A 17,134-nucleotide genomic window follows, 5' to 3' on the forward strand; every position below is an offset into this window, starting at 1 on the left:
CCCTTTTGGATCTCTTAGCTTAGATGTCACTATTTGATAACAATAGTCATTTCTTTTTATGGAATTATTTCTAAAATCTGTACACCACCCTTTACATATGGTTTTGTATTGACTTTTCACAACAGCCACATGAAGTACATATTATTTTTATTCTCTGCATTTAGAGTTTCCTCTGCCTCACACTCTTCCAGATAATCTTCATGTTCATTCCTTTACTCCTTTCTGGTTTCCATTCAAATGTCACCTCCTCAGAGATGCCTTCCCTGATGGCTCTACCTAAAAATAGTTCATCGTAGAGTACCAACTAATAAATGCAGAACGAATGACGGAATGAGAACATCACCATTTGGCAACCATCGTGTTCGTTATTGATTCAGGCAAGAATCATCAGTGGAGCTAAAATTAGTGGATAAAATTTTGCTGAGGAACAGGATAGCTATATAGGCTCAAAGTATCTCCCCACAAAATACTTATTAATTATAAAGGAAAAATTAGAGCCATTATGATGGAGAAAGCTGGGAAACACCACCTTATCTAAATGATCAGAGTTAATATCACCAGCAGTGGAATAATGCTACCACATATGCCTCCTAACATGATGCACTGAGAAGGATATGTTACTTCCATGGTTTTCCTGTCTTACCAGATAGGCCCCAATGGAGGGATCACTAGCCTGGACTCTTCAAAAATGTCAAGACAAAGAAAAGCTGAGCAACTCTTCCCAATTAAAGGAGGTTAAAGAGACAAGACAACTAAACGGAACATGTGATCCTGGATTTGGATCCTGGACCAGAGAAAGCAGCTTTTTTTTTTTTTTTTTTTTTTAAGTATAAAGGACATGATTGCTACAACTGGTAAAAATGTAATAAGGTCTGCAAAAAAGATAATGTATTAATTTCCTGATTTCGATAATTGTCTTGTGTGGCTGTGTGAAGAAAATGTGCTTTTGCTCTTAGAATAGATACATTGAAGTACTTAGGGGTAAAAGGGACTCCATATCTGCAACTTCTTGTCAAATGGTTCTGAAAATAAATAATAAAATAAAATAAAACGGTAAAAGGTTAACAGTGAGGAGTCCTGAGGGAAAGGTGTACTGGAGCTTCTTGTCAATTATTCTTGCAACTTCTATATATTTGAAATAATTTTAAAATAAAGCTTACCAAAAGAAAAGAAAATAGGATAAGAATAACTCACTTCCCCACTCCTCAACGCTTACTCTGTTTTACTTTTCTGCATGGCCCTTATCACCCCTGGTTATAACATGTGTTTTATTTAATTTGACAACAACCATATGAAATATGTACTATTGCTGTTCCTTGCCTTTATAATTCCTTCTGCCTGGAAAGCTCTGTTCTCCAGGTCTCTGCATCTTACTCCCTTGCTGCCCTCCACTCAGATGCCTCTGATAAGAGTAGTAAGGTTCATTCCTTCCCTCACTATGCTGCAAACCCCAGCAGAGCAGGGACCTGGTTTTGTTCAATGCTGATCCTCATATCTCTCAACAGGTCTTGGCACATGGTAGGTATTCAATAAACGTATGTTGAATAAAACACGTCCGTTTTAGAGAAGAGACTTAGGAAGAGACTGTGAGTTTTGAATCCAGGCTTTGAATTCAACTCAGATGATTCTAGAACTGCTACTAATGACTCTGTTTTCTGGCTTCATTGTTCCAGGAAGCTCCCTAGCCTTCATGTACTCCCTTCCTCTTGAGTGTGGGCTGGACCTTGTAACTCACTTCTAATGAATAGAATATGGCAAAATTACAGGCTGCCACTTCCATGATTAGGTAAGTGGACACCTGCTGGCACTCTTTCTTGCCTTCTTGCTTGCTTTCTGTCTTTGTGGTATGCGCTATGGAAAGGTCCCTGTGGCAAGAAAGGAAGGAAACCTCTGCAAGGAATTGAATCTTGCCAACAAATTCATGAATGCTCACTTTGAGGGTGGATCCTCCCCAGCTGAGCCTTCTGGTGAGATTGCAGCCCCAGCAGACACTTGGATTTTAGCCTATAAGAGACGCTAAAGCAGAGGACTCAACTAAGCCATGCCCACGTTCCTGACCCACAGAAACTGAGATAATAAGTGTTTTTGTTTTAAGCCACTACATTTTGGAGTAATTTGTTGCATAGCAATAGGAAATGAATACTTTGATCCTCTGTATCTCCACAACTATGTTCTACTCTTATAAAAAACATTTTGTGTTATATTTATTTATATCTTCCACTCTCCCCGTCACCCACACCATAAGCTCTTTCTGCTTGGGCAGGGACTGTAATTAGTTTACCATTTTATCTAGGATTCATAGCATGGTTCCTGTCTCATATCTGGAGCTCAGTAAGTGATTGTCAAAAATTACTGAGGGGTGTCTCATTAGAAATAAATTTTAGTTGGGTTTATACATCAACCTAGGAATTTGGTCAGATATAAGGGCCCTGATAACGTTCTTGAATTTGCAAAGCTCAGAATCAGAGTCTGAACTGTGGGCTCTTCACCATAGCTGTGCCCCTCATGAGACCCCATCTGGGTGACCAGCTGGTCCCCTAGATGACAATTCCATCTCAGCTTCTTTAACATCATAATTCTTGAAACCAGTGTTTGTAACACTAAACCACACTAGAGGACAAAGTGAACTGCCCATCCACCTGTTCTAATGAATATACTTTTAAACCTCTCAAGGAAAACCATTTCTCCTCCTTCCTTTACACCAAACAAAGATTTAGCTATAAAATTTCGGCTAAGAGTAATCACATCCTGAATCAATGGCTTATTTTTTGAGTTAAGAAATAATCCCTCTAACATGCTCATTTTAATTTTAAAAATGCTCTTTTAAATGGTAGGGAGCCTTTTTATGCTCCACTCTGGCTTATAAAAAAATAATACATAGACAGAAATGTGTTATTAAAGCTATTTTTCTTGGCATTCTGGTAATTTAATAAACTGCTAAAGCTAAGCCTTGAGACTTTATGAAGCAGAAAGAAGACGACTTGACTGTTGATTAATAGTTCCTGATCAACCCCCAACAAACCCCCCTGCCTCCTGGGGTGATTCCTGAAGGACAACGGGTGATTTCTGAAGAATGAAGATTTGGAGAAACATTGTGCAAAAATGTCTTGTCCAAGGAAGCTTAATCTCTGGGATGACCTTCACATTCTTCTCTAAGACTTGGGGTGCTGGAGAACTGGTTGAGGTGAGTCTCAGAAGATAACTCTTGATGGGCTCACTTCCATATTTGACAACTTCAGAGCATTTCACCAACCTTGAAAAGTTTCCATGTCAAGGTCACTGCAGAATGTCTTAGTCTGCTGGGGCTGCCATAACAAATAATCATAAACTAGGTGGCTTGAACAACAGAAATTTATTTCTCATGGTTCTAGAGTCAGGGACCTCCAAGGTCAAGGTGCCAGCCAAGTAGGTTTCATTCTGAGGCCTCTTCTCCTGTCTTGTAGGGGGCCACCATCTGGCCATATGACCACGTGACCTCTTCTTTGTGTGCATGTGGAGAGGAAGAGCCAGCTCTCTGATTCTCTTCTTTTAAGGGCACTAATCCCATCATGAGAGCCCCACCCTCTTGATCGCATCTAACCCTAATTACCTCCCAAAGGCCTCATCTCCAAATACCTTCACATTGAAGACTAGGGATTCAACATATGGATTGGGTGGTTACACAAACATTCAGTCCATAACAGGAGGTGTGTACCAGTTATTAGGCCTTCATTACTTGGCTTCAAATCCACTCCTAATAATCCTTAAACTCTGCAAACCACATTTCTGCTTTGCCTGCTGGATCTCTGTTTGGCTCTGTCAAGAAGGGGCACTGGAGGGAGACCCAAGGCTGGAGGAGGAAGAAGGGACTTGTTCATGCCTGTTTGGCTCCTATTCTGATCAGCGTCTCTGTAGCAATGACAATTTTGTTCAATAGCAGTGATTGCAGTCAGTTTACTATTTTTCCAATACTTGCAGAACCAGTCTCACTGTGCCTTCTTAGAATATCAACACCAGTAGTCTGATGCTTCCTTCTTAAAGGTCTGGGCTCCTACCCCCATGGAGCACCTTTTCTGGGCCCAGAGACACCAACACCAATAAAACAGTTCCTGTTCCCCAGATCCTCATGTCTGAGCTTCAGCTCCTCGAGGCGCCTCCTCCAGGCCTCTACATTTTAATAATTCCACCCTCTTCTCTTTGGATGGTAGCTGCTTTTCGCAGTTGCTACTTCTGTGTTACCTTTGGAATTCTTTTTTTTTTTTCCCCTTTCAGTTTTTCAATATAGATTTAACAATGATTTATTTATATTAAATTATTTCTGTTAAAGTAAGTAATGTGGTTCTGTCTCCTCCTGACTGAGAATGGGAACTTGGCCCCTTTCATTTGACAGAAAGATGCAATCCCCCAAAAGTAGATAGGCCACTCTTGCATTCTCTGGGCCTATTTCTCTCCCTGTAAAGTGAAGCGAGTGGTAAATATGTTTCATGGGTGAGACTGACTCCACTAAGCCAATTTTTTCCTTTTCTTTCAGTAGCAGCTGGGCACTATAGTTATGGAAGGAAAACCTTCCTTGTTGAAAGCTTTTCTTTATAGGCAGCTCTGTGAGGGCAGAGAATAAGATTGTCCAACTATGTAACTCAGGACTTAATCCAATGCCTGGTGCAAGAGAGGCATTCAATAAGTGTCTACTAAGTGATGAATAAATGGAAAGATGGATGGGTGGATGGATGAGGAATGATGAATGGATGGATGGATAAATGGATTGGTAGATGGAAGGATGATGTTAGCGAATCTCAAGAACGTCTAGTAGTAGAAAGAAGAAGGTCTTCTTGAAGGAATGGTGTTATTTCATTTTTGAGCATGTCACATAGGATTAGGTTTGGTTATGTGTGAAAGAAACCCAAAATAACAGTAGCTTTTCAAAGGCGTTTACTTTCCTCTCATGTCAACAAAGTCCAGGGACAGGAACTCCAGGGCTGGCCTGGCACCACCATGGTCACCAGAGGCTCAGCTTTCTCTCTTGTTTGCTCCACCAACTTCATAATGTAGCTCCGATCTCCAGAAATCACACATAACACTTCTGCCTACATCCCATCTGGCCAGAACTAGGTAGCCTATTCTGGGTGGTCACGTGCCAATCTGAAAAGGGGAGTTCTATTACAAGGGGGGAAAGGGAGAAATGTATATTTGATGCCAACTGGAAATCCCTGTCATAGTGAGGAATGAACAACACAGAACTGAAGGAGGGAGCCTTGGAGGAGAGCTTGAAGTCCGGGAGGAGTTGCTCCAGATGACACCCCTTTTCTGTAGGGCTACTTCCCCTCCCACTTCTTCCACCGTGGCTTAATGCTGGAAAAATGACCTAGAGGTCTTAGTCGCCTGAAAACTTAATAGTCATTAACCATGTGACGTGTGTTTCAACAAAGTTCATTCACTCTGGGCCGTGTTACTAGAAACAGGGAAGTGGGAGGAAAAAGGGGTAAGAATATTGATTTTGAGTCACTTACCACCTGACCTTAAATAAGTTACTTAATCACTCTGAACCTTAGTTTCTGAATGTGTAATATATATATATATATATATATATATATATATCACAGGGTTATTATGAATGTTATTATTTTTTAACATCTTTATTGGAGTATAACTGCTTTACAATGGTGTGTTAGTTTCTGCTTTATAACAAAATGAATCAGCTATACATATACATATATCCCCACAACTCCTTCCTCTTGCGTCTCCCTATCCCACCTCTCTAGGTGGTCACAAAGCCCTGAGCTGATCTCCCTGTGCTATGCAGCTGCTTCCCACTAGCTATCTATTTTATATTTGGTAGTATATATATATATATATATATATATATATATATAAAGTCCATGCCACTCCCTCACTTCGTCCCAGCTTACCCTTCCCCCTCCCTGTGTCCTCAAATCCATGCTCTACCTTTGTATCTTTATTCCTGTCCTGCCCCTACATTAGATAATAAAGGTGATGTTTACAGCACGGTGCCTGTTCCAGCATAAGTGCTCGATGACTAATAGCTGCTTTTATTTTATTAAGTATTTCTGGGACCCAAAATTTTGCTACTCCTCAGTTTTGTCACTTAAACCACGCATAGACTATCAATAGTTTTAAGATTTGCAAATAAAGTATGTTCTGAGGAAAGAGACTGGGGGTGGGGGGTGGGACTTGATAACATATCAGATGAGAATTAGCTTCAGAGTCCAGGGAAGTTAAAAGAGCAGATGTCATTCATCTGACAGTCTGAACTGGGGTGGGTGTCCTGCTCTCACACATCCCCTTAATAAATTCACCCTTCATAGTAACTATGAGTTAACGTCTCAGCATAAAATGCAGGCACTATGTCTGTCTTGCTCATTACTGTATCTGTAAGAATGAGTTCCAATGCGAGTGTGCTGAATGGAGGGGAGAGCTGGTTGGAAGGAACACAGAGAAGAGATGGGGATTTTCAATCCCTTCCCAGGCTTCAAGATCCCAGTTCTGAGTCCCAGTGCCCACCACCCTCTATCTGTTTCTGGAATTCTCTGAGAGGTGAACAGAGTCAGGAAGTGCAACGTGTTGAAAAGATTTTGGGCTTTAGCTCCAGCCCTCCCTTAAGTTTCCTCCTAAGGAATTTCTTAGGGAAAAAAATCCATAGAGGCTTCTGAGAGTCTGATTCTTAGACATCCCGGGACAGGGGCTTGGGCAGTGAGCTCCAGCTGTGTCTGAATACAGCTCAGTACAGTTCAACAAACATTTTTGACACCCGCTATGTGCCAGGCACCATACTAGATGGTGTTCTGCATGCCCTTTCTCATTTTTAAAATGAATGTTTATTTTTATTAAAGTAATACACACACATTTTCAAAGCCAAATAGTGCTATTCACAATAGCCAAAACATGGAAACAACCTAAATGTCCATCCACAGGTGAATGGATAAAGAAGATGTGGTACATATATACAATGGAATACTACTCAGCCATGAAAAAGAATGAAATTAAGCCATTTGCAGCAAAATGGATGTAACTAGAGATTATCATACTAAGTGCAGTAAGTCAGAAAGAGAAAGACAAATACCGTATCACTTGTGTGGAATCTAAAGTATAGCACAAATGAACCTGTCTGCAAAACAGAAACAGACTCACAGACATAGAGATCAGGCTTGTGGTTGCCAAGGGGGAGGCAGGTAGGGGAGGGAAGGACTGGGAGTTTGGGATTAGCAGATGCAAACTTATATAGGATGGATAAATGACAAGGTCCTACTGTAGAGCACAGGGAACTATATTCAATATCCTGTGATAAACCATAATGAAAAAGAATGTTAAAAAAAAGAATGTCTATATGTGTATAACTGAGTCACTTTGCTGTACAGCAGAGATTGGCACAATATTGTAAATCAACTATACTTCAAAAAAAAAAAAGCCAAATAGTGCTAAAAGAGTCATAAACAAGGCAGCGAACCCCACACCTCCATCCCTCACAAACCAACCTTGCTTCTCATAGATAACTCTTTCAACTTTCTTGGCCCTTTTACTCTGGGATTAACCTCCAGAATTCCAGATAATTATGGGAATTCTGCTATGTCTCAAATCATCCATTTGGGGTTTCACCTACAGATTTTCTATTATGATAAAAGGAGTTTAGCTCTATTCATATCCCTTTCTTCACCTCCATCCTCCCACTATAGTTATCACACTAATTTTGGTTAAATCCATATCTCGGCTTTTTACTATTATGATCACATAAATATTGTTCACTGCCAAGTTAATAACAATTGTTTCATTTCTTATTTGAATTTATAGCTAAATCTTCCCTCCCCCACCAACCACTATAAAACACTTCTCAACACAGTTTTCCACACAGTCAACTCTGTCAGAATAATCTATCATTTTCTTTTTCTTTAGCCGCTCCCCACCCCCCGCCCCCAGACACCTCCTATCTGAGGTCTCCAACTTCCTGCTTTATTCTGGGCTGGTGGTGGTAGTGGCTTTTCAGGCTTTGCTTCATGGTTCTTGAGCTAAGATCTTTTTTCATCACCCCAAGAGTTTCCTCGGCCTCCCCCCAACTGATGATATCTATTTTCTATATTCCACGTCTTCTGTCTTGGTTTACCCTCTTGTCTTCGTGGGGCACAGAGCTTCCTGACAAAGGAGGCAAATTTTTTGAGACTCTGCACATCTGAAAACATCTTCATTCTACCTTCACAGATAAGAGTTTAGTTTTTGAATTTTCCATTAAAAGCCATTTCCACTCAAAGCTGTGACAGCTTTGTCCCAGGATCTTCTAGGTTTCAATGTTACTGTTGAGAAATCTAATGCCATTCTCATTCATGAACACTTGTATCTGAGTGGGATTTTCTGAAAACCTTAGAATCTTGCCTTTATCCCTGATGCGCTGTAATTTCATAATGATATGCCTTGATGGAGATCTTTTTCATTCATTTCTCTGAGCACTGGTCTGGACCACTCAATCTGGGGAATTTTCTTACGTTTTTCTATTGATACTTCCCTCCCCTCTCTTTTCACTTTCTGCATAGAACTCCTATTAGCCAGATATTTGGTCTCCTGGACTGAGCTTCTCATTTTCTTACCTTTTATCTCCTATAATCCATCCCTGTGTCTTTTTAAAATTCTCCTTTCTAGATCTCTTTGATGTTAGCTTCCAACCCTTTCCACTGAAAAAAACTAAATCAGCTATCACTGTTTAATTTCAAAAGCACTTTTCTGTTCTGATTTTTAAAAATAATCATAAGGCATATTGTCTTATTTTTAAAATAAAGTGGCTTCTCTTAGCTCCCTGAGAATGTTACGCTCTTTTTTAGTTCTTTTTAACGTTTGTTTTCTGTTTTTGTTTTTTGGCCACGCTGCGGGGCTTTGCAGGATCTCAGTTCCCTGGCCAGGGACTGAACCCAGGCCACAGCAGTGAAAGTCCAGAATCCTAACCGTTAGGCAACCAGCAAACTCCCTTACCTCTGTTTTGATCTGTGTCTTTCTTGTTGGAGATTGTCCATTTCCATTAAACATTAAGTCTTTAAAAGTTGATTGGAAGCTCTTTGTGAAAGGGCATAATCGTAGGGTAATTTTCATTGGTACCTCCAAGTGCCTTTGGGGCGATTCATTTTCTTCAGCGAACCCTCCAAATTCCTGCCTCTTGTGTAAAGTCTAGCTGCTGGCCTTGGGTGTGGATGTGTATTTCACTTAATGCCCATTTTCCATCAGTACCCTCATCTCCACAATCCTTATGCATGGTCTGTATGTTTCTCCAGAGAAAGTACCTCCTATCTCCTATAGAACTGTCTGTGGCCCCTGGCTTTGTGGGGCCAGGATAGGGGCTACTTCTCATAACAGCCCCTTGCTTTCATCTCTCTTCAGTCCCACCTTCCATCCTCAGCATCCAGCACCCCCTGAGAACTTCAGGCTCTGCAGGGGAAAATGGTTTGCTTCTTGTTGATTGGCAGACATTTCAACGTGATCTTCCCCTCCTCTGCTAAGGCATTACCATTCCTCCACCACACTTCTGCCCTTTTATGTAGCAGATGAAATTGCTGGCTTCTCCTAATTTCATTGAGAATGGAGTTCGTATAGTTTTTTTTTTTTTTTTTTTTTTTTGCTGTACGCGGGCCTCTCACTGTTGTGGCCTCTCCCATTGTGGAGCACAGCCTCCGGACGCGCAGGCTCAGCGGCCATGGCTCACGGGCCCAGCCGCTCCGCGGCATGTTGGATCTTCCCGGACCGGGACACGAACCCGTGTCCCCTGCATCGGCAGGCGGACTCTCAACCACTGTGCCACCAGGGAAGCCTCGTATAGATGTTTTTACTCTCCTTCTTACTTGGGGGTAAATTTCAAGAGAAAAGGGACAGAAACATCTTCACCATCTTGAAACCACAAGTATACATGAAGTACACATTAAGCCTCTATTAAGACTACATTATCCTTTAATCCTCAGAACTATTAACATTACCATTAGTAGAACTGAGGTTCAGAGAAGTTAAATTCTCTGCCCAACATCAGAGTTGGAAAGTGGCTAAGATCCCTTGTCTGGCCAAGGGCAACTCCCTTATTCTCTCCTGCCCCCAAGCACTCTGAGATCCAGAGAGGGTGGTTCACTATGGCCCAGCCTGGGTTAATACCTAGAGGTACAATGTGAGGAAACCCTTTGGGGAACAAAAGAGCTCCTGCATTGGTGAGAACTTCTAACCAGTGTCTCTCAGTCAGTGGAGAGTCTAGACCGTTAACCAAGGATATCAACAAGAAACACGATGTGCTATAAGTGGGGTGAGCCTTGGGGGAAGGGGCTGAAGAATGCAGGGGGAAATCTTAGACGATGGAGAAAGGAGAAGGCATAAGTCTTAAGAGAACTTGGGAGAGAAATTGGTTTCCAGGGACCCAGGAAGAAAGGCCAATTGTGTCACACTGTGAAGGCAAGAGAAATGCTCTTGTGAGCCCTGGACTTGAGCTCATCCCAAGACACTGGTGACGTACAGAACCCTAGCCTCTCACTGCAATCAGGACGGGGCTGCTAACGTTCCCCAGGCCTAGCCCTCACTGGCCTCAGCCAGGGTGGGCCCGAGCTTCCACGTGAGTAACAGGACTGGTAATACAGCAACTTAGAACTGACAATGTCGGTCCATCTGTATGTGCATGGCTCATTTTTTAGACCCAAGAGGAGGTCCTTACATTAAACCTCTGTTTAATTTCATCTTACGATTGTTTGCCAGGGGATTGCACGTGAGTTTCATTTCATAGACTGTCCCTGATCAGTGATGGCTGCCGGGACCACCATAGGGAGAACGATTCTGTGACTTTGTCCAGGCTCAGGGGATCGGCTGCTTAATGATGCCTGCCATGGGTGTAGGAGAATTACGGTATATGTGTGTCACTGACTCAGGCCATCTCCTCTTCCCAGATTTGTGTCCTCCATTAATGTGATCAAGATGCTCTCAATGTCCTCATTAAAGTCACTGATAAAAGCTGATTGAGAATGATCCAGGGACAGTGCCATTGGGGGCAGTTCTGAGACTGACCTCTAGCTTGGCATTGATCTACAATGACTGGCTATAGTCTATCACATTCAGGATTATTTTTAGAATTGATTTTCAGGCCACTTTTTCCCGTCTCATGTCCAAGAGAGACTGTTTCTGTAACCGCCACCTGGATAGGGTAGAGCAGGATGCACTTCCTTTACATCAATTCCAGAGATGCATAAACTGGGCTATTGAGAAGTGAGTGGATCACAGAGTAGAAGAGATCAGCCCTCAAGTGTATAACCCCTGGGATCCCTTATTTACAGAGCAGCACTTGGAGGACTGTAGCCCGTGGTGTCTCTTCATGTCCTCAGTAAACTTTGAGCCTCGTGGGGGAAAAAGGAGCAGTGAAGATCACGCAGAACGTTACAGAAAGTAACAGGCACACTTCATTTCAAGCAGCTCATACTTTTATCAGAAAATACAAACTTTCTAAATTAAGTGTCTTACGTCTATTTTACCAACAACAACAAAAACAAAAATCACTCATGTTAGCTGAATACATATGCATATGTGGATGAGCAAGTGAGTATGAATCCGAGGGGTGTGTGTGCAGTCTGTGCTGTGTGTGAAGGCTAGCTGTGTGTGTGTGTGTGTGTGTGTGTGTGTGTGTGTGAGTGTGTGTGTGTGTGTGTGTGAGTGTTGGTCCATGGATGCGCCTGGCCTTGCTGTTTTCTGTCTGTGACCTGGTCGGAACCTTGGCTTTCCAAACTTCATACCAAGCTGCTGCAGAATCCAGAATTCCAGAGCCCTTAGCCCTGCTCCAAGGGCTAAGGTAGGAGGAGGGAGATGAGAAGGAGATCTAAAAATGTATGCCATTCCCACTAGAGGGAAAATAGGGGCTGTTCATCAGGGGCCCACCGGATGTCGAGCCGAACCTGGAGGAGAAAGAAAATGACGTTGTGATAGAACTCCTGATGTCGGCAGAGATATTAGGGAAAGTAGTATATTAATTTTGGGGCTGTCAAAGACTGGGAAGATCATGACAGGCTTGGAAGCTGAAAGCTTTAGCAATAATGTAAAAAGTTTTGGCTCCGGGAAAATAAAATATTGAAATGATACAATTGGAGGACAATAAAGAGTTTCTTCTGCCACTTCCTTAGGTCAGGAAGGCCCTGGCAGCCTGTAGGGGCTATTTCCACCCAGCCTATGCTCTCTCCATATCCAAGACCAAAGACTAAGGAGCCTGTCTGGACCTAAGCACCTTACCTGTGGGCCTGTAGCCCCTCTACCTGCCTTAGAGGACCCTGTGTGTCCCTCAGGAAATTCCACAACATCAGAGAACTCACGGCCACGTCCTAGGGTGAGATCTCAGAGTCCGGACAATCCCAGGGCTCCTGATCCCCTTCTCAGCACCAAGCTAGATCAGTCCCTGCATTTCACACCAATCTGGCAAGTAAGCACTGAGGCATCCCTGACTGCCTGGAACTCTGCTAGACCCTCAGGGAAGGAAGTGCCGAGAAGACTTGGGCCTCAACCTCCGAGAGCAGGAAAACACACCCATCTGCTTTTCCTCCCTGGCACACTGCTAATTCATACTTCAAAAGAGAGTTCAAAAGCCATCTCCTCTGTGAAGCCTTCCCCAACCTCTCCAGATGGAATCATTTACTCACACTTGGGATCCTACTGCAATTTCTTTCCCCATCTGCTAGGATACTCTGAATGAATGGAACAGAGCTCAAGACAAATTGCGGCAGAGCAGATAGCTAGATACAGTCTAATCTAGGGATTCTCAGTCACTTTTCACCTGGGCGGAAGCATATTACAGAAGATGCTCACATTCGTGGCGCCCTCCCATGAATTGATGAAACAAAAAAGGGGGGGAGGGGAAGAAGCGATGGGAACAAACCAGTGCATTAATTTGTAATGCCTCAGCTGGTATGTGTATCTGTTGCTCGCTGTGAGCAGCCAGGGACAAGCGAGGCTTTGGGTTGTTTGAGTCCCTTCTCACAAAAATAAATTTCATGACAGCAGGGACACTGTCTGGACTGTTCACCATTTGACACTCAGCACTCAGGCCAGGACCTGGCACCAGGTAGGTGCCCGATAAGCAATTAATGTCTGTGGTAACCCCACCTCTTTTTCTCTTTTTCAAAAATCATATTGGAAAAGAAACGATTAAAAGTGATGTTATCATAAGGACACTCTGAATTCTACTCTAATTTATAAAATAAAGGCTGTAACCCATACTCGGGTATTTAATAATTACCGGTAACAAATTACTCATGACACACCTTGTATCTGATTGCCACACCCCACACATCTGAGCCCTTCATGAGGAGAAATTCTGATCAGATCAACTGCCAAGGGCATGGTCTAGACAGGATGTAAACTAGAGGGCCAGGAAGAGAGGTAATCCATGTGGACTATAGTTATCCAGGAAGGCTTCCTGGAGGAAGAAGAGGGGCTTAATCTGCCTCACGAGCATGGTGAACGGTCCTGGTTTGCCTGGGACAGTTACTACACTGTCCAGTAATAATTCCAGTGTAATTATCATTTGTGTTCTTTTTAACTCTCAGACTTATTGTTCTTTGGAAGGTACATGGTATTGTTATCCTGCCCTGATGGATGTATGCAAATGGACTTGGCAGAGGGCAGGAAGGGGCCCCCTCCTCCTTTCCTGAGAACACGGAGGCCACCAACTCCTTCCTCTCCCACCTCATACAGTTTAGTCTCTTGGTTCCTGACCCAGAGGAAGAACTGAGGCCCCTGGTCTCCCAGACTAAACTCTCCACCTACGCCCTTGTACCCCTCCCTGACCCAGGCAGCCTCTCCTGGACCTTGTTCCATCCAGCACAGCTGGTAAACCTCAACTCCACCCCTGTGCCCAGTGCTGCCTACCTTCCATCCTACAGTGCCCAGGTTTTCTTGCCATACTGTCATCCTCCCTCTCTTCTCCTGGCTCCCTGACTCCACACTCTCCTGCGTTTCCTCCCACCCTTTAGATCCTTTGCTGGTGCCTCCCCATCTCCCCAACCCCTCTACATGTTGGAGACCCATGTTGGAGATCTATGTACATGTGCTCCCGGGCGATCTCATCCCATCCCACGCCTTTAAATAGCATTTATATGCTAATGACTCCCAAATTTATATTATCAGCCACCACTTCTCCCCTGAGCCCAGACTCAGACATCCACCTGCCTATCAACTGCTCCACGCAAGTGTCTGATGGGCGTCTCAAATTTCACATATGCAAAACCAAACTCCTGATCAACAAAGCCTTGCTATCGTCATCTGGACCCTAGACTTTTGGCACTGCCAATCATCTGGACACTCAAGTCCAAAACCTAGGAATCACGCTTGACTCCCCTCTTTTCCTCATTCCACGTCCAGCCATCGTCAATTCCCATCAATTCTACCAAGCAAATAAATGCCCCACATCTTTTCTCTTACCTCCTTCCCATGGTCACTGCCCTAGTCTACGCCACCAGCACCTCTTGCTTGGCTGGCTAAAAAGGCTCCCAGCCTGGTCCCCTCCATCAGCTCTCACCAGCCAGCCCACTCTTCGTATGTCGATCAACACCATCTTCCTTACACAGAGAATTAGGACATTCATGGCCTCCCGCCGCTCTTCCTTCCCTCGCCTCCCAGGCCCTGCCACCTCTCCGATTTCAATCCTGCCCGCTCTCTCTCCTCCACTCATCGTGCCCCAGCTACATTTCCCACCTCGGGGCCACTGCACTTCCTATTCTTTCTGCCCAGAGTGCTCATCACCCATATATACACACGGCTCATCCTCTCGTTTTATTCAGATCTCGGCTGCAGAGAGGTCCCTTACTCCCTCCCCGCTTATCCCTTGCACCTGACACGTATGATGCTTCTTTACTTCCGTATTGTCTAGTTCCCCTCCTGGAATGACGGAAGTAAACACTTTGTCTTGTTCACTCCAGTAACCAGTGCCGAGAGCAGTGCCGGGCACACAGAAGATGCAACAAACGTTTTTTGAATGAACGAATCATCCCTTTGGGGGACACGGACCTGCACTCCTCGCCTCGTTTTTCCGACCTCACTTACCCGGTCTTTCCACCCTCTCAGGCCACCATTCCACTGCGCTGACTGCCGCTACTCCCCGTCACTCTCCTCCTTCGCCCACGGTGTCCCCAGCTGGCTGCAGGCTCTCTCCCACTTCTAAGGCTGCTCCTTCCTCAGTCTCCTGCTCACTCCTTTTCCTCTCCTGCCCCTCTGAAGACAGCCAGAGACCAGGTCCCAACCCTCGGCTCTCACTGTTCCCAATCAGTGCTTCCCTGACCGCTGAGTGGTGAGAACTTGGGACCACACTGCCTCCCAAGGACAGCAGGCTCTGGCTTCTGCAGTAACTCTCTCTTCCCTGGAGCCCAGAGTCACAGCGTGCAAGGGGCACGTCTGCTGGCCTGCAGGTAGGCTGTCTTCCCTCTGCAGTCTCATCTACTCTCACCTCCGGGGAGGTGAGAACCTCTCTTACAGACCCTGCAGTCACCTCCAGACTACGCCCTCTCTTCCCTCCTGTTTCTCTCCCCTCTGGCCCATCAATTCACTGCAACGTTCACAAATCCGCATTGAGTCCCCAGGCCTACCAATCAGAGCCTTTAATAATCCAAGTCCAGCCTCCCTTTTCCTATTTTCCACCTTGTTCAGGGATAAATCTAATACCTCAACCAGATGCCCTTATTCTGCAGGCCTCAAGCCCACCACGCACCTTCCCACCTGAGGGCCTAATTCCCCCAGTCGCTGCTCACTGGACCCTCCCCATCCTGCAGCTCTCATTGTGCACCCAGCAGGGATCCTCCCTCTGTCCTCGGGACACTTGGATGGCCTTCACTTTGTCACGGCATTAACATCATTGTGTCCCCTCTCATCCACTCTCATCTCCGAAGGGATGAACCATGTCCTATTCATGGACAGTGCCCCACAGGCTAAATTCACCGTAACTATGTGAACTGACGCAGCGCTTTCCAGGCTGCATTGGCGGAACACACCATGATATGCTCTACAAGAAAAGGGGAAAAAGGAGAGGAAGGAGGGAGGGAGGGAGGAAGGGAGGGAGGGAGGGAAGGAAGGAAGGAAAGAAGGGAGGGAGGGAGGGAGGAAGGGAAAGAAAAAGAGAAAAAAAGAAATAAGGGGTCATGGGTTTTATATTCAAATGACACTATCGACCAGCTTCTTGAATGTTCTCCATGAACCCTAGTAAATGAAATAATCTGCAAATTCCAACAGTTAAGAAATCTGTTTATCTTTGTTTCTACCTTTCTTTTCCCAAACAGATCTGACTATGGAAACCTCTTTCCAGCATTTATCCCTCTATCAGGACATTCATGGGAAACACTGATTGAAAGGGTCCGAGTCCAGGACACCCGGCTGACACTACAGTGAGGGGGCTGTGATGGGGAGGAAGGGAATCTATGTCAGGTTGGGGAGTTTGGTCCTAATCCTGTAAAGGGAGGTTCTCAAGCTGGAGCACACGTTCCCCGGGATGTGCCTGGGACACCTGGATTCTCAGGGCTGACCCGGCACCACCCGCCTTGCAGAGCATCAGCAGTGAAGGTTTGGTGGGTGGGAATGAGCAGCTGCGCGTTGTTACATTAAAACAACAAACACCAATTCCTTACTGACAGGCATGAAAAGTTTGTATGGAACTGTCAGCTAAAACGTTGAGTCTGTGTTGGCTGTTGGCTGCTAAGCTCCTCTCCTCTGCTGTTTGGGGTATTTTGGGGGAAAAGTGTAAGCAGCCTGATACGCAGTGAGAGGCCCTTCAGCAGGGCCGGTTGCGAACTCACTGGGCTGTTGGAGGGATTAGCCTGGCAAGGAGCTCAGGAGGCAGTAAGTGGGGGAAAGAGCTGTAAGATTACCTGGCCGTGGCCTGCTGGAAACCAGGCAGGTGGGGAAAGGCGTATGCGTCCTGCTCCACTACCTGTCACCTGCTATGGGTGGTGCGCTCATCCCCTACTGGCCATGCAGCTGTATTTCCACACCAAGCTGAGGACCCCAGCCCCGACTGGGCCTGCCAAAGGGCCCTCCCCCAGGCCCAGATCAGGCTCACCTCCACATCAGCTCCACCCAGGACCCGCAAGGCACAGGGTCTGCCCTCCCCACAGCCAAGGAATATATGTACCAAGAGAGCAGCAGTGAGGCCCAGCGCGCCCACCTCTCCTCT

At 45.0% G+C, this 17,134-nt stretch overlaps 1 protein-coding gene across 1 annotated transcript in view; it reads right to left on the minus strand.

The window, feature by feature from the left end:
* Positions 1 to 11,455: 11,455 nt before the first annotated feature.
* The window catches only part of C1H1orf94 (chromosome 1 C1orf94 homolog), a 37,099-nt gene continuing 31,420 nt past the window's right edge, over positions 11,456 to 17,134 (minus strand). The window contains exon 7 of the mRNA XM_049695502.1: positions 11,456 to 11,882. Coding sequence (XP_049551459.1) covers positions 11,807 to 11,882 — 76 coding nt within the window. The 3' untranslated portion in view covers positions 11,456 to 11,806. The remainder of the gene's footprint in view (positions 11,883 to 17,134) is intronic.

This window comes from Orcinus orca, chromosome 1 (assembly GCF_937001465.1).
Source record: "Orcinus orca chromosome 1, mOrcOrc1.1, whole genome shotgun sequence".
NCBI classification, from domain to species: Eukaryota; Metazoa; Chordata; class Mammalia; order Artiodactyla; family Delphinidae; genus Orcinus; species Orcinus orca.